General features: G+C 37.8%; 1 protein-coding gene across 4 annotated transcripts in view; it reads right to left on the bottom strand.

The window, feature by feature from the left end:
* rassf3 (Ras association domain family member 3) overlaps nucleotides 1-18,817 on the bottom strand; it is a 48,162-nt gene that overhangs the window by 13,718 nt on the left and 15,627 nt on the right. Inside the window, exons 1-2 of one of the 4 annotated variants that reach the window (XM_058417093.1) lie at nucleotides 7,635-7,787; nucleotides 7,288-7,436 (exon numbers count right to left, since the gene is read on the bottom strand). The exons of 1 other annotated variant lie outside the window; for it this stretch is intronic. In XM_058417093.1, coding sequence (XP_058273076.1) covers nucleotides 7,288-7,410 — 123 coding nt within the window. In that variant the 5' untranslated portion in view covers nucleotides 7,411-7,436; nucleotides 7,635-7,787. Of the gene's footprint in view, nucleotides 1-575; nucleotides 5,497-7,287; nucleotides 7,437-7,634; nucleotides 7,788-18,817 lie in introns of those variants that run through there. 2 more of the 4 variants (XM_058417094.1, XM_058417095.1) reach the window with 2 other exon arrangements.

Here is an 18,817-nt window from a genome sequence, read left to right as displayed (position 1 = left end):
GAGAAGTCATGAGTTCAGACAGGTCAGGAGGTCACATGACACTGGTTGTGTTAAGAGTCGACTATGGAAAATGTTTGATGAGTTGAATTTTTTCCAGCACAACAATAGTGAACTGCATTATTAACCAACCCTGTGTTTTTGCTCAATTCAGTGACAGATCCATATGACTGCTTCAAATGACACCGCAGACCAATAGCAGCATGATATTTTTCTTCAGTTCCCCAACCACAAGCTCCTACGTTTCAACATATAGCCATAGTTTAATTTTGTCCTGTCATGTATAAAATGTATTATATTTATATAATGTGTATAGAGACATTACGAAGGAAAATCATCAGTTCTGCTGGTGAGTGTATGTAGCTATTACAGTTAGCTTGTTTTTTCTAATCTGCCAGCGAAGCTAGTGCAAAATCTAATAGGTAATATGATTAACACATTATTATTATTTTTTGTGCAAGTTACTTTGAGAAGCATTTACTTTCCATCTAAACTAAAAACATGGTGGATATTGAAAGCCCACAAGCAACTACAGCTGTGGTCGCTACACAATTATATGAAATAAAGTACATGCTCACACTTGTAATTCTCATGATGTTTAGGGTGTGTGTGATCATTTTGCACGCTGAAACCTCATCTGGTCTCACTTCTGCAGCTATCTTCTCTCGTCTCCCTCTGTGACTTCAAAGGCCTGTTGAGACACGGACTACAGGCAACACTTCACCCGTGAAGGTTCCACCTGATGGCGGTAATTACGTCCCTGCTTCTAAAAACTGTGTCCAGATGCTACACAAGGCTCCGGAGGTCAGTATGCTTGATTGAGACCACAGCGTGAGAGCAGTGGTACAGTGCATGTCCACACAATTTAAACATCAGTCCTGGTGAACATCAAAAACTCTATACAAAAATCACACAGCTTTAAAACAGATGATATCTGGTGTTAAATAGTTCTGAGGCATAACCTATCAACAGAGATATATATGTTAGCATGTTGTTGATTCATGGATGTAATGTAACACGGATGCACGCACCTGGCCTATCATCATTCGGCTCATCTGCTCCATGACGCACGCGGCTGTTCGGAAAGCAAATCGTGTTAACCGGCAAGCAGCTTTTGAGCGGAGAGAGCAGGGTTAGAATCGACATCGCAATCAAACTCATGTATGAACGTGTAAATTACAGAATAAAGAGTTGGTTATGGTGTATTTCTTCGAGATCATGCTAAGCTAGAATGCTTAAGCTATTTTCATCGCAAATTCAAAAGAAAAACATTTAAAGGGAAGTACTCACTATTCTGTCATAGAACTGCAAAACAGAACTAATAAAGAGGATGTGGATTTACATGGCATGGACAACACACCACCAGCTGAGTTTAGATAGCTCCACCCAGAGATCTCCCTAAATGTAAACACATGGGCACATCAGAGGTTCGGCTTTAAACCTCATGCTTTACATGGCTGGCAGTTCCCTGTGTCTGACTCTGAGCTTCATTATATTACAACGTTACAGCCAAATTAAACCAAACATATAACAAACACTATGATAATGCTTTCGCTGCTCTTAAGTTGACTCTTAATGAAAAAATTTGAACTTTTTTAATGAAGTTTTCAAAGAGTAAATAGTCCCGCTGTAGTCTCCTCATAAATTTCACAAGGGTGTGTCAACTTCCATCTTTGATCCTAGGTTCCAGTTTAGTCTGACTGACATTGGCATCTTTCCAAAAGCAAAATATATTTGAGTCAGTGGCAGGGAGCAAATAGCATAAATAATAAAATACTCATTTCTGTCTAGCGGTGGGGAATATGGCAAAAAATATCACCATGATACTTGGAAGACATTTTCACAGAACACAATATACTGTAGGTTTGCTAACCACAGCTACTTGTTACTGTGAGGAACAAAGCAGCATGTGTTATAAAAGTACAGATGATTGCAGTGCTCTCTCACAATAGTGTAGTTTTGTGATCATAATAATGACAACAACAGCGTGTCATAACCACCGGCATGCTTCACCCATAAAGTTAAAAGCAGACTTTTAAGATTATCACTTGTTGCACTATTTGAAATAACCCTGATAAAATCTTTATGACAGACTGTGTGCTTGTGCATGTATATTCTTTATGTCTTTATGTTCTTTATGACAAAGATTAATGAAAATGACGATGTTCTGTTTCCATCACGCAGAATGATCTGGGGTCGTTGTTCCTATTGAGCTTGAGGTAATAAAGATATTTTTCTGTCCATTAGCATGTTTTGTTTATGTTTCTTAGCCATTACTGTATCTGTAGACTATCGCGTGAGTTCTGCAGCAGCCTATGCCGGCCTTCTCTGATGGCTATTATGTAGTAGCTATTATTATCTGAGAGTTTAATAAACATTTTCCGACAATGCCTGAAGTTTGTTGGTGGCTGTCTTTGGTTGCCAGGGTACGAATCGAGCATGTCACATTATGCATTGTGAGATTAAGAATATCAGCCAATGAAAAATTATACAGCACTAATTAAAATGAGGCTTCCAAAGTCAGAAAGAAACCTGATTGCTAGAACTTATTTGTGTTCTCAGTACTAGGTCTCCTGCGTCTGATATATTTTGTGAGTTACACTATAAGCTATCAGGCTTAGAGCAGCAGATGTGTTTTGGCGGCTGCACCACCGGAGTAGAGTACAGGATAAACCTGGAAAACGTTCCGGATCTGCTACACAATGGATCAGAAGCCTTTAGGCAGGAGCAGCTCTGAAGCCAGGAGTCAAAGTGCAGTGTTTGTCCAATGTTTTTGGCAGAAGTGCTATTGTATGCACTGATTGGCTGACCTCACACTGGCTGAAGGACGGTGATGTAATGCAGAAAGCAGCAGGAGCTGCCTTGTGACTGCTTGTATGCGCTCACAAACAGAGTCAGGAGCAGATAAGAGCAAAGTCTGCAGCTGAGAGAATCTACCCCCAGTGTCAGTTGGTCTAAAAGCGGAGGAGAGATATGAGAAGATCGTAATAAGATTACAGCTGCTGCCCACAGCTGCTCAAACAGGCAACTGTATTTAATCCAGCCCACACTGAACAGCTACTGATTCAATTTCACCGCAGACAGTACACTGAGTATGGCCACAACATGAAGTGTGAGGTTTTATTTAGTATAGTTGGTTCAAGGAAACTGGATTTGTACGCTTTAAGAGGTTTTGCCTCTCTAGTTGCTAAAAATAGACTGAACACACAGAATGAATTTCAACTTGCAGGAACTCTAGTTCATAATATAGAGATCTTGTTTCTCTCATGCTGGTGCCACACTATCCAGCAACAACAAAACCTACTGGAAATTCAGGAAGTGGATGTTCGCTTTGTGGTGTGTACAGCACAATTAACATTCCTGCTCTGACTATAAAAATAAAATCTGCCACAGGAAGACTGTCGGCGCTGACTCGGCATCACCGAGCTCTCAAAGGCTGTTAGTGGAAAGCAGCTGCAGCTGTTGGATTTGGAGAGCTCTGATAATAAAAACAAAAGAAAACACGACCTTTGTAGCACTATTCAGACAAATACATTCACGCAGCACGAATTAGTGTAGATCTTAAGTCTAAATACCTTTCTACTATAACTGACGTTAATATCTATAGTGTGATATTCTGCGCGACAAAATGCCTTTCTGGAGTCATATCCTCGTAAGGAATAAACATGACAGGGCATGCATTTACAGGAAAAATAATCAACTGCATGGTGTTATGCAACCCGGAGTTACTGTTTCCATTCGATAACAAGCCGAGGTCGCGACCTAAACATCGAGAATTGTTTTTTTTTCTCATTTTTAACTTTTTATATTTAATGTTGTGGAAAGTCCATGCTACAAGTTAGCTCCGGTTATCACTTACATTATAGCAGCTGCAGTCATCCGCTCATCAGCAGCTCTTTTGTCAGCAGCCTGTTATATTACCAAGAAAACAGAAAGTTCTTGCAACAGAAAACTTTCAGGAACAGGAACTTTTGACTGCCACTCCAATGACTTCCTCTGAAGAAATGTTAATTTCAGAGAAAACATGACCATAATCAACAATTACCCACTTTTTTTGTTTATGTGGAGTCCCTGTTTAAAAGCCAGCATGACTGGGAACAGGGTAATTGAACACCTTCTGAATTCAACAGAGCTGTAGAAACTTCTGGTACACTGTAGATTTAACTACAGTAATAAATTAAGCATTAAAATCTATTTGGCATGTCACCTGCCCTTACTTTATACTATACTGAACAAAGGCAGCTCTCCTCGTTCCTGCTGTTTGAAACACTCAATCTCTTCTGATTGCCAGGTCATCACTTCTTCAGCCCCTATTTCAACTGACACTTCTGACGGGACAAAACAGATGATGCACAGCGCATACCTGTCAGACATAAATACAGACTCCATATAGCACACGTCGACCACAAAACACCTACTTACAAGTTCTCAGCGAAGGTAAACAGAATTAAGTAAGAAAAAAACAAACGCTATATTAACACTAGTGTGTGGAAATGTGTTTTGGTTGAGGAGATGATGAAACTGTGGTTTATGGTGCAGGATGAGGATAGGATGAAGTAATAGGAAGTGTGCTGTGGTAATTCCTTTGAACAAGCTGACTGTCCACAATCCTTCAAGAAGGACACACCAAAAAAAAAAACTGTGTTCTCAAACACAGTGAAAAGCAGAGAAAGACTATAATATGGACGTGAATATGGCTAGAGGCCTGGATGAACTTCTCTCCACTGTGTGACATTTCTCACACAAGACGAGTGTGTGGGTTACACAAGTCAAGCGATTATGCAGGGCTGCTAGGAGGCTCACAACTCTCCTTTCACACAGACACACGCCTGTGGAAAAGGCTGTGTAGAGGGCATATTCAAATTACACAAGGACGCACTCTACGGAGTCTTACTAGAAACAAGGACACAGCTTGAATCTGTCTGATGAATGCAGCACAGTTTGTTGATGAGGGAATGCTGATGTCAGCCAAACTGAACTATGTAAATCCAGCTCACTGGACTAAACCAGCACTGATGAGAAGAAATGAATGGACCGTATGATTAAATCCAAGAAGTGGAATGAAAAATAGCTTAAAGATCCGTAAAGAAAATACGCTTTCAAAAGTCTCTCGCTGTAATGTGGGTTTTTCATCTCAGTAGTACATATGAAAAGTCTGGAAGTTATGACCAGCGATAGACATCACCAGCGTCACAAATACCACTAATTTATTTTTAGACAAACAGACATGTGGCTTATTTTTCTTTCAAAAAGTGATGAGGCTGAACATAAAACCCAAATAGGTGTGTTCTAATGGCAGCATGGGGCCCAAACAAAGCCAAGGGTGGCAATACTTTAATCATGTTGAAAATAATGAGACGTTGGAGTACAACCCAAAACACAGTGAGTCAGTTCTTTTCTGTGGCTGAAACACAAATGACTTTGTACTGAGAAAAATGCCTGTAAATTCTACTTAATCCACATGAGATCTTCTGGTCCATTATTTTCTACTCAGTGTAGTGAGCAAACACAGTGAATAATACGTGTTCTGGGAGTCTGGTTCGCTTGAAGATTCTGGATTTCTTAAATGAATCCAGAGCAAAAATGCAAATAATAATAATTCTTTTTTTATTACTACACTTCAAATTGGGATTGTGGTCAGAAAAAGGGCATTAATATTACCCTGTAATGTGATGTGATATACACCTGGCACTATTGCCACACCTGCTACAACAAAGAATCAGTCAACACCTCAGACCTGAGCACACAGCAGCGCTGCGGGATAATATCAGATAAAGCTATTTAAAGCTGCATTAGATCATACAGGAAGTGTCCATCTTACATCATTGAGATTCTTACGTTGTTAATGTCCTGTAATGACCTGTTTTACTTGTTTTGTTGGGTAAGCCAATCACGCTTGGACTTAGTCCTAAGCCTCTTTAGCTAAAAGCATCTGTTAGATATATTCATGTAACTTTGGAACCTTACTCCTATGTCTTATTTTCACTGCATCGCAGGTATCACATTTAGCCTTACAAATCCCTTGAAAAGTTGTATTAATCTTGATAAACATACAGCTGTTTCAAACACGTGAATCTTTTTCTTATGGCTTAGTTGTGCTTAATGATATTTTAACTTTGTATGTATTCTCTTCCTCATATTTATACCCAGAATAAACCCCCGATTTATACCTCAGAGAAATAAGACATGATTAAAGACAACACCAGAGGACTGGGAGAAAACAGAAAAATCACCTGTTGATGATTGCTTAACAATCGTGTTTTATTCCTCTTACACACCAGCGACTTTCTCATCATAACTATTTTAGTTTAGTAAGGACGGTCATGTAATACTTTTTATCCTCTTTTAGTAACATTTCACGGTGTAGAACATCAGTTCCTGTTATTATTTACATTATCACTTAGAGTCGTTTTTTTTTTTCTTTTGTGACGTTAATGAGGCAAACAAATGCCACATGTCGTGTTATAAAGAAAGCACAAAGCCCTCCAGCTTGCTCATTAAACATGTACCAGTTTCACCACACACATTTCTGTGGAGCGTCCTCCAAAGTCCACGTGAATTATCTACGACTATAGAACCAGTAACATATTAAAATGAGCGCAAAGATACAAAACCAGTGACAGCAAGTATTATTATCTGAGCTCCTGTTATAGAAAATGAACCGACACCTTCTGACCACTCAGAATCAGCAGTGTGGAATGAATCATTTTAGCTCTTGTTTAATAGATTTGTACATTTTATTAAAGCACAAACCAGGTGTCAGGGTTAATCTTTCCATCATGGCGTTAGAGGAAAATTAAACAAACAACACAAATTAGTGGTACATCATTAACCTTTCAGATTTTCATATCACGATACAATGTTAGAGCGGTCTACCGTTACAGCCCTGCTATACAGTCACTGTGCCATCACTTCCGGTTCTCTGTACTTTACTCTTTACTCACGCTGCATCTGGATCATACTAGATACATGGATGTGTCAAAACGAGAAAGCTTTTGAACCTCAAGCAGATGTGTTATGACACTTTTTTTTACAACGTGTGTCACTAAAGACACCCAAAGATCAGAAAGCAGCTAGACAAACAACAGAGATATGAGTCAGAGTTCACTTTTAACTGTTACTGTAACTCATTAGCCAAGCAGCTAGCACTGCTAATAACAACGTGTTTAACGTGAATAAATGAAAATCATTTGTGGTGTTGTCTGGCAGAAGTACAATAACAGCATGTTGTGGAGCTGTATATGTATTTTGGTTAGTTTGTTAAAACAAACAAACAAAAAATAGTCATACCTTGAGATCTGTGAGTTTCCCTGAAGGCTTCTTAAAAAACGAAGTTCTGGCGGTGAAAAAATACTCCTCAGAATCTTCTTCCAGACTACTGTAACCACTGCTCATGGTGCTAGTCCACGTCATTTGAAAGGAAAAGCCCAATTTTCAAACTTTTGCCACATTAAAAAAAATACAAGACATTGTTACTTAAGATGAAAAAATAAATGATTCAGTCCATGAGAGCTGTATTATTATTATTATTATTATTATTATTATTATTCTTCCAGCGGACGGTGCTGCAGATAAATAACTTCAGTCAGAGAAGCACGGAATAATTAAAACAAAAGTGACAGAGAGAAATATAAAACCTTTAAAACCTCCGTCTGGTTTCCAGTCGCAGAATCAACACAATAAACTGTTTATTTAAAGCTGTATATGTGTCGCAAACCAAGTTTCCGAGCGACTTTATTCCCAGGACTTGTCTAACCAGCCTCTCTCTCTCTGTGTCCACACTCACACTGCTACAGGGCGGTACAGTAGACACGCCCACCGGCTCTCCCGGCTCCTTCGAAGCGCTCCCTACTGGACACCTAGTGCACTACACAGGGTGTAGAAGCCTTTCTTTTATTTCATTATTTCACTCACTTGTAATAGGATTACTGTGTATTAATGCTCCTTGCTTGAACTGAGGTTACATGATAAAACCATACTATATACACCGACCAGGTATAACATTATGACCAAAGGGCCTAATATTGTTTTGCTGCCAAAACAGCCCTGACCTGTCATGCACTGACACCTGTCTATCAGAACCATTATTAACTTCTTCAGCAATCTGAGCAACAGTAGCTCGTTGGATCACACGGGTCAGCCTTCGATCCACACGTGCATCAATGAGCCTTGGCTGCCCATGACCCTGTCGCCGGTTCACCACTGTTCCTTTTGATAGACACTGACCACTGCAGAACACCCCACAAGAGCTGCACTTTTGGAGATGCTCTGATCCAGTCGATTTGGCCCTTGTCAAACTCGCTCAAATCCTTACGCTCGCCCATTTTTCCTGCTTCTAACACATGATGTTCAAAATGTTCACTTGCTGCCTAATATATCCCAGCCACTAACAGGTGCCATGATGAGGAGATAATCAGTGTTATTCACTTCACCTGTCACTGCTCATAATCTTATGCCTGACTGGTGTAAATCTGCATAAATTGTCTTTTAGTTAGTCATGAATTGGAACAGAACTATTCAGATTTTTTTATTTATTTGTTTGTTTGTTTGCAGAATTTTATTTAACTGCAGATTTTGGTGGCCAGAATAAGTCAAAATGATCTTTTCTGTCAAAATTACATGTTACAGTAAAGTTTTTAAATGTTTCTACTACTACTACTACTACTACTACTACTAATAATAATAATAATAATAATAATAATAATAATAATAATTTCTTTGGCAATAAGAAGTGTTGATGTCTCTGCATTTAGAAGCCATAAATATATTTTACCCAAAAAGCCACTGAAATATTTTGTTTAGGCTGCCTTTCTTAAGCTATCTAACTGTATAAGGATCTTGTGTATAAACACAGCATTAACACAATGCGACTAAATGTCTAAATCTTTTACTAGGCAAGTGTCCTAGTATAACACCTCAGAAGACATACTATAGATCAATCAAGGAAAATCTATAGCTTTTAGATCTACAGTATATGTGCTAGAAAATGTGACCATGTGCCTGAAAGTAGCATAATGAAAAGCCTACATGAAAATACCAGCATGTTTTGTAGGATGACCTATAATTTAAATAATCTATGATGAAAAAACACCTCATAAATCACCAGTGAGTGGTATATAGTATGCCTCGACCAGTCTTTGTAGCCTTGGTGGCACTAATGAATGGGCATGTGCAACCAGGTTTATTAGCCTTCTGCCCTTTCAAGTCTGATGAACAAAGTTAGAGCTGACCGCTGGGCGTCTCATCCTGGGGCGATACGGAGAGGAGGTTTCATATGCAAGCTGGCGCTCCCTCAGGACTCGGCAATTTACAAACCGTGTTTATCCCTGTGGTTCTCAGGATGATTTTAGGTTTGGCTTGGAATCAGATTCATGAGTAAACCGCTCATTTATTTTGGGTTAGCTGCTGATGGCAGACTTCTCAGGAACACAGTTGGAACCTCCTTGTTTTTGATTCATATTAGGGGAAAGTTGTTGTAATATTAATATATAATTGTATCTTTCAGGATAAATGGGGTGGATTGCTCTGCAGAAAATACCATCATCTTCAGACCAAGCACTTTGTCTTATGCTTGTTTAATAAAAAAAAAGCTTCTTTTTTTTTACACTGGGCCAAAAAAGCAAAAGAACTCACAGCACTAGTTTAATACGATCTAAACAGCATTTAAGCTTTCTTTTTTTGCGCCTCTGCACAATAGCTTTTTCTTAACCACTTTGTAATTGCTTGCACGAGTGGCTTCAGTTAAATGCAACAATAAAACACATCACAAACATTTTATGAATTCAGAGTGACAACATAAAAGAAATGTTGCAGTATATGAGACCAATGCATGAAATAAGAGTAGGGTTATGCAGGATGACACTGAATTTTTTGACTAAATTCCTTTACTTGTTCAGTAAATGCACTGATTTTAATTTTTGAGGCTTTAGAAAATAATGGCAAAATGCTCTGGAGGGCTGCAGAGCACTCAATGCTTCTTTGTTTGTATTTAGAACACAGAGTTGGATTTATGACATTGTCTATTGTTAAAAGCTCCATACAAATAAATTGAATTGAATGTTGGTTTCTTATTGTTTCTAACTAGAGTTTTGTGATTTGCAAAGGTCCATGGTTAACTCTTTAGAGTCATATTCAAAATGAGTGACTTGCATCAGTATTTTTAAAGAGTAATTATAAAGTTACACATATTCTGAGATGCTTTAGTCAATTTTCTGGAGTCCACATTGAAATTCACAGGAAGAGGTAGAAAGAAACAAGATGAGAAGATTGCATTATTAACTCCTCACTATGCATGCATTATTCACCCCTGAATATGGAGCCAAATTTCTAGAATTGGTAATCATGAGGTTCCCACGCCACGTTATAGCACAGATCACCTCCTGCTCATACGACGATTTGTCACGTTCTGAATTCATTAATGGGTAAAAGTAAAATAGCCCACAGTATAATAGTCCACTAACACACAGAAGCTGGTTACTCATACTGCTAGATATGCAGCAAAACTACAGGGTCAAATGCAGGCAACATCTGTAGTGGATAAGGGCCAAAACTAACCATGCCCCACAAACAGCAGCTTTCAAGAGGTTTGTGAAAGGACAGAGCTTTTTTAAAACCCATGTGCATGAAGAAGGCCTAAAAATAACAGCGCAAAAAGAACAGCCAAACCAAAACTGGCCCCCAGCTCGTTCATGGTCATTCATACTGTCCACATGGACATTTGTATATCATTAACATTCCTTCAATTTTTAAATATAATCCGAGGATGGTATGTGGCATTACATATACTGTATTACATTCATATCAAAACGTATCTACTAACGAATGTAAATATTCCAAAATGTGCCTTGCTGCTTTAAATATAAATAATCTTGCAAGTGAAAGAAAAGCAGAAGCTTAAATATCAAGCAGACAGAGTGCGTGTGAAGAAGGATGTCTCACTCAGCGTCCAACAATTTCCCAGCCACTTCACCAGCTCTGCTAAAACAATAGGATCTGGGAAAGTGTGTGTGTAGGTGTGTTCGTGTGTGTGCGTGAGAGAGAGAGAGCAAATGAGAGAGAGAGAGAGAGAGAGAGATGAGTGTCCTGTGGCCACTAGCCTTTTTGGCCAGGAGCCATGGCCTTCGTTACACATTACCAACATTCCTTTGCTGGGAAGAGTGAATAATGATATATAACATTTTGGCCACTGAGTGCCTACATAGGTTTTAAAGGATGTGTCATTAAGCCAAATCAATTTCCTCACAGACACAGAGCTTTTAGCACAGAATTTCACTCTTGGCTGAGATTGAGGTGTGCTACATGAATTCTAATGTCTAAGAGAGAAAACATGATGCACAGGAATTAAATGTAATGAAATCCAATGATTTTTTTATCCTCCCTTTATTTTGAGACAGTTCTATCAAGGCCAAAGTTAAATACCTAACACGTGTCTTCACTTCATTCTGATATTATATTGCCCACAGGAACAGAGCTTCCAGTACAATGGAAAATGATATCTTCAAGTAATCCATCGCAGATGAGTAATATCCTTTCTTTGTTATTTTCCCCAGAGTTATACAATAACCCTGAGGTTTCAGTAATTCAAGAATGTACAACAGAAAGGATTCTCCATCATAACTCTTGCAACTTGCAACTACAATCCTTATTACAACCCGAAAATTGTGTTTCCAGCTCACAATTTCATGGTTCAAGTAACTGATTATTTTGCCAAAGCACATAATTATGATCGTTAGATTTAAGGCAAACAGTTACAATCCAGCGAACGCTGCATAGTCCATGTCCTAAGATAAAGAGATTAAATCTTTATATAGGAAAATACACAAGAAGAATATCTCTGCTGTGCCTGCGAAATCTTCCTACATGTGACCCTCATTCATTTTAAAAGCATTCACATATCTAGCAGCCAAAGGAAGCAGTGACAGTGACCAACAAAGATATAGACCCCCATCAAATTTCTCCAAACATAAAATCACAGCTTCAAATCGCAGTTCCTGCAGCCAAACTCTGAAGTTTCTGAAGACTAAATAGACCCAGACAGTCCCTAAAGACTAAATAGCAGGTGACTACACCACACAAAAGAAATGGAGTCTGAGACACGTTCCATCTTGCCTTTTGGTGGATCCACAGAGGATCAGTGGGTTTTAACAGCCTTTAAAACTACCTGTCTGTCAGTCTCTGCTCTGTAATCAAAAGCCTGTGTGATGTTCTGAAGACCACACTGCCTGCAGATAGAGGAAGCAAAAGCATAGCTCTGTTTGGATCTTGGTTTTTAACAAAAAAAGTGAAGTGAGACATTTAACAAGTGAGATATTTTTCCAGTGCAGGTGCACTTTATAAACACGTGGATTCGTCAGAACTGTACAGATTAACCACATAACCTCAGCCTTGATTTGCCTTTGCATGTAAGGGAAGGATGAAGATTTCATATAATAATGGATTGTGCTTGCAAAACTGACCAAAGATAAGTTGGGTCCATTTTATGGAACCAATTATGGTACTGTAATTTTGTAAAACTGAATTCTCTGAAAACATTTAGAGACACATGGACAATTTGGCCACCCTTTTCAGTAGAAATACAGGATACCCAAAGACATTTTCTCTATGTTTCTCTATTTTCTCTTATTGTTAGCTCAGTTTTACAGACGAATGTCCAAATGAAAACATGGACAATGTATATTTTCACTGCCTTGTAACTTTTTAAATAAATTTAAAGCCATTACTGAAAAATAACACAAAATTTAAAAAGCAATGTATTAATAAGCATTCTATGTTAAATATAATGGAAATTAATTATTACGATTAATGTAAAAATCAAATAAATAAATTAAATAAATAAATAAAAATTTTAAAAACTCAACTAAATATTTCTCAGTCCAGAGTACAAAATACTTGCATGCACTAAATATTAAATAGCAAGAAAATTCTGTCATTTTTGTCATAATTTAACTGTGTAACAGTTTCTTTCCTCAAGCCATCAGGCTCCCCAACACCCCCATCCCCAACTGAACTGTTCTACACTCTCACACACACACACACACTCTCACTCAGGACTGAACTGTATATCAACTCTCTGTCTCTCTCACAGACAGATACACACACTCTCTCTTGACTGTGTGGACACGCACACACATAATTTATATTGTTCATTACTTATTGCACTACCTCTACCTGTCATCCGCTGCTATAGTCATATTTATGTTTATTTCTATTTGCACTACCTCAACCGCTGCTGTGTATTTTTGCACAATATTTTTGCACAATACTTTTTTACATCATTTCACTTTATCTTATTTTATTTCACTTACATTCCATTACACATGTTCTTTTCTTTCTTTTCGGCACTAAGTGTCCTGTGTTCTTTTGTGTTGTCTTTCTTGTATTTATTCTTTTGCACTGTCTTGTCTATGCTCTGTTTGCACCTAGCTGCACACTGTGCACTTTACGTGGCTAAGACAAACTTCTGTCCTAGCTCTGTGGTGTTGTTTTGTGTTGAACTTTGTTGTTGTATGTTTATGTAGCACCAGGTCCTGGAGAAACGTTGTTTCATTTCACTATGTACTGCGTCAGCTATATGTGGTTGAAATGACAATAAAGCTTCTTGAATCTTGAATCTTGAATTTGCTCTGTGGTAGCTTCTTATGCATGTTCATTGTCACAATTTGGATCATATAACTATAAAAGATTCACAGATTTCAAAAATAAATAAATAATTGTACCTCTTTACAATCATTTTAATGAAAACCTGATGAAGCGGTATGCACGGTGCAAAACAACAAAACAGCCCTGTGGTTTATTACATGAATACCTAAAAAACTCACATTCTATGAAGAGGGAGGTCTGTGGTTTCCTCCATTGGGATATGTTTTATTGATGATTGAGTTAATACTTTTCTTAAACATTAAATTGAGGAGGTAAATGAAAGGTGAACAATCTTAAATTCCACTACTTTGCATTTTTTAGGTTAACAGAAGTCTTATTTTTAAAAAATGAAGAGGTAGAGGGTAACATGCCCAAAACCAAACCTACTGCTGAGCTTTCTCCTTTAGGAGCTGGAACAGCTGAGCTTAATTCAGACTGTGGTCAAAGCTGGAAGCAATTAACCGTGTTCCCTTCTTCACACGGTGTATGTGTAGTTAAATTTCCATGGAAAAGTAGTTTATTACTGTTTGATCTATGTGTAGCTACAGCAACACTCAGGACTCTGGGTTCAGTCGTTTCACTTCTCTGTTTGTTCTAGGACTGACACAGTACCATTGTGTGTTCATTTCACTTGATGCAAAATCAATACAAGGAACTATAACGGAGAAAACATGTGCTGGAGAACGGCACTGTATGTGAAAGTCGGAGGAAGTGCGTACAGCATGACGCACCTCTGTGGCTTATTGTGACAAGAAGACAAAAAGGCAGGATTAATCCTGAGGATGGACAGACAATCTGTGATCTAAAAATGAAATCTTCCTGCTTATGCTTTTAAAGAAATGACTGCTGGAAAAATCATGGGCTCAGTGTGAGCTATGGACAACCCCTGACCCCTGAAAGTATAAACCTATCTAGGGATGCCAGACTGGTCATTTAAAGATGAGTTATTAGTTTTCCTTGTTGAAGAATCTGACTATTTGCCAACTTTCCCATCACTGAACTAACCCAAAAACATAGAGCATCAGTAGGCCTTGAAAAATGAATAGAGAATTGAGACATGGCCATTGAGTTTTACTTTTAAACTAATCTGTAAAATCTGTATATCTAGAATCTTTCTGCCTGTGAAGTGGATTGCAGTTGCAAAGAAAATATGTGTGGCAGCCTTCGACTCTATACATAGTGACATTTTCTACTTTTATAGTTTTAAAGCTAACTAAAAATGTAAAGTATGTTTTTCTTCTGTGTGCATTCCGACCACAAGTAGACTCCAAATCATATCTAACCAAGTCTATTTTCAGCACTAAGTTTTGGTCAAAACATGATTTTTGGCTCTTCTCAAGAAAAGAAGTTCAGAAACGAAGTTCAGCTCTAGTGACCTCCAACGGGTTTTTCTGGACAGCCCTGCTTAGTTACAATTTTTTTCTTCTTAACAGATCCTACACCCGCGGTAGAAACCACTTATCCCAGGTGTGTTATGTTTTCAGCTAAATTTGCAGGTTTCAGCTGGGGGAGGGGCTGGTTTCTGGGTCAGAAATAAATGCAAACCTAAGCCTGAAGAGCAAGCAAAAATGACAGAGGGTCAGAAGGACAGGAAGGGAGGAAGGAAGGAAGGAAGGAAGGCAGGCAGGCAGGACGTACGGATGGACGGACGGACGGACGGACGGACGGACGGACGGACGGACGGACGGGAGGGAGGGAGGGAGGGAGGAAGGAAGGAAGGAAGTTCTCTCTGAAATGATGACCTGGAAACACTTTTAAATTATACAAATGGCACCTTTAAACACAGAAACTGAATCCATAGCTGTGCCTAGCCTATCAAGGCTAATTATCAAAGCTCCATCAGCAGAGTAGCTATGGTGTTATAGAACTATCCTAAGGGAAGAAAGAGAGAAGCAGATTAAATAAGAGCTCCAGTCAGAACACAGCAATAACACCAAGGCCAATTATGTTTTACATCTCTCAATATTATAAGAAATCTCTTACGAAAATACACTAACAACCGTTTTACACATTATCGCTCATGATGGGGTGACAGCGAGGACAAGCTGGGGACAACTGACCACCTCCAGATCTAATAATGACCAAAGCCTAACAGAATTAGTCTAATCAAATCAGTCTGACTCACATGAAGCTAGTTACAGTGAACAAAAGCAGAATAAAATAAAGCCTCTATCTTCACACACACATACAACAGACAAATACAAATCGATAAAATATATGCAAACACACACACACACACACACACTTAAAAATACCTCAGAAACTGACTGACGCAGAAGTACAAAGCTTTTCATAGCACAAATTGCTTCCAGATATATTATGCAGTGCCACATTAAGAGTATTTGCGTATCTAAAGACATTTCATTCACTAAATGATTTTCTTTTTTTAAAGAAATTATAAAATTAAAAATTGAGTTCAGTTCACAAAATCAGAATGAGATTTTTGTGTTTCTTTGTTGTTCTGTGCATTACATTTGTTACACTTGAGATCCCATACCTCGATCGCTTGTCTTACTAATTTAGAGTTTCTCCAGCTACATTAACCAACCACATGTACATTATATGTGTACTGAATGCTGACATGAAACAGAACAGACCACCAAAGAGAAAACAAATTTTCTCACACACACACACAAAGAGCTACACAATATGAAGGCTGTTTTGTGACTCCTCTGCTCAGCCCTGTTACGTAACTGTGTGGTTAATGTAGGCATGGTTATGCAGCCAGGCTCCAACAACCTTCCTGAAAATGGCACTTTTACAGAGAGATGAAATTCTCACCAAGATCAAACTCATATCCTCCTGCAATTTGTGTCCTAAGCTGGGATTCGGTGGAACGTTCCATTCTTTCAGAACACCAAGCCACAGAAAAGCTCTTTAAGCTCATGCCAGTGTGGCAAACCCTCTCTAGTTCCTAAGTGTGTAATTTCAAGCTTGCTTGGATTTTGACTCTTTTTTTGACTGTTAAGCAGTTATGTAATGTACTTAAAACAAATATACTGCATACTGTATGTACACACCAAAACGTTTTACCCTGATGAGGGATGTTAGCAGAGCTTGTCTGTTGGGGATGGAATGTATACTCGTGTGTGTATGTGTGTGTGCGTGTGTATACATGTGTACGTGTGCACATGGTTGTGCCAGGCCCAGACTCCTGCATCCTGTGCTTGTTTCCTGATGGGAAACTCTCCCTTTCCTCCATCTGTCTGTGTTCCTATCCTCTGGATCAGTTACATTTCTGTCTTTTTGGAGCCTCTCAGAACCATAGCCACCACTGGAACAGAGAAAATCTGGTTCTCACAAATTTTGAACCCACTGAAATATTTATTTACAGTTCCAGTGCTTCATATTAACCACGAATCATGCACATACAGACAAATACTGTATAGCTTCCTACATCTGTTTGACACCATATGTGCATTGCTACAAAATATGTGAATGAAATCTTGATTATAATTCCTCAATATTTTACTGCAGATTTCAAATGTTTGTTTAATTGCATTTTATTAGTTACCAGATACTATGATGGGATGCAGAATTAACCAATCAGGATCATGTAATTTTTCCATTATCATTTAAAAGCTATTAGCCAGCAAGCTAGAGTCTGAGCTCAGGGATATTGATGTGACCGATGATGAAATACTGGAGGACTGGAACAGATGTATTTTATCTCCTATGCATATTTTTGGTTCCAATGATTTTTATTAGCAAGGAATGACAATTAGTACAATATAATATAAACGATGTAACTCTTCAAAAATGATTAACAAATGTAGTGGAAAAAACAGACCAGAGTCACATTGCTATAGTGCTATACACATAGCACATAGTGCTATACCTTTAACACAACAACTAAATATAAAGACAAAAAGAAGACCAAAACCCAAAACAAAACAAAACAAACACACACGCACACACAAAAAAAGAAAAAATAATAAAAATAAATAAATAATAAAATAAAAAATAAATAAATACATTTTTTTATAAAATTAAAATAATAATAATAATAAATAATAAATAATAATAAATAAATAATTATAAAAATAATAATATAATAATAATAATAGTAATAGTAAATTATAATAATAATAATAATAATAATAATAATAATAATAATAATAATAATAATAATAATAATAATTTAAAAAAAAGAAACCCAAAGAGGGTATCAGTCAGGGGGCAGACTTTGCAGAGAATTAAAGTATTTGACAAATGGCAGCCATCTATTGGCAAATTTTGTAAGATTACCTCTAATAGAATATCGTATTTTTTCCAATTTTAAAAATAATAACATCTTTAAGCCATTGAGATATAATTGGTGGTTTGGGGCACTTCCAAAGAATCAACAAGCGACGCCTGGCAATCAATGATGTGAAAGCTAAAATATCTAATTGCATCTTATCATACTTAAGTAAATCCAATGGCGCTCCAAAAATTGCTACACCAGGGAAGACACCAATATTAATATTAAGAATCTCAGACATAGTCTAGAAGTAATCACAGGAATAGGAAGAACATGTGACTTAAATCACAAGGTGATTGGTGACATCTGTCACACAGCTCTCACTAATACTGGAGCAAAATTTTGCTAGTCTAGCTTTAAAAATTGTCTCTAGCTTTTAAAAATTAACTCTGTAAAAAGTTTTAAATTGTATATGACTTAGCCGGGCACATATCGAGCTTGTGTGTAGTCTCTTTACTGTAGACTCCCACCACCTTTCTGTGAACACCATTCCCAATTCACTCTCCCATTTTGCTTTAATTCCAACAATGTCACGTTTATCAAGAGGCAGATCCTATGCATATTAAGGGTATTAATATGGCAAGATTTGTCAAATTCTGAGCATGATCAACTCTTCTACTACTATCACCCTTTTTTTATTGTAGAGATCATACAGGGATTATATGTGTTATATTTCCTGGTCTCTACCAGATACATTAATTCATGGCTACACCACTGCCATCACTGATTGTGTTTTCCAGTTAAAGAGAACAACAAGGGAGGGGGGTATCTGTGGCATTGGTTAAGGGTGGGTTACAGTTTGAGAAACCATTAAAGACTAGTCCGGAACCTGCATGTCTTGATGTTTGGAATTTTTTGCAGTCTCAAGTTTGCATATGTGAAAGGAATGACTCAATATGAAATGAAGAAGGGGAATTCTTTCAATAAGCACATTTTTAG

The sequence above is a fragment of the Hemibagrus wyckioides genome, linkage group LG19 (genome assembly GCF_019097595.1).
Source record: "Hemibagrus wyckioides isolate EC202008001 linkage group LG19, SWU_Hwy_1.0, whole genome shotgun sequence".
In the NCBI taxonomy this organism is placed as follows: domain Eukaryota; kingdom Metazoa; phylum Chordata; class Actinopteri; order Siluriformes; family Bagridae; genus Hemibagrus; species Hemibagrus wyckioides.
Note: the sequence above shows the minus strand (reverse complement) of the source record. Positions and strands in the feature narration are given on the sequence as shown.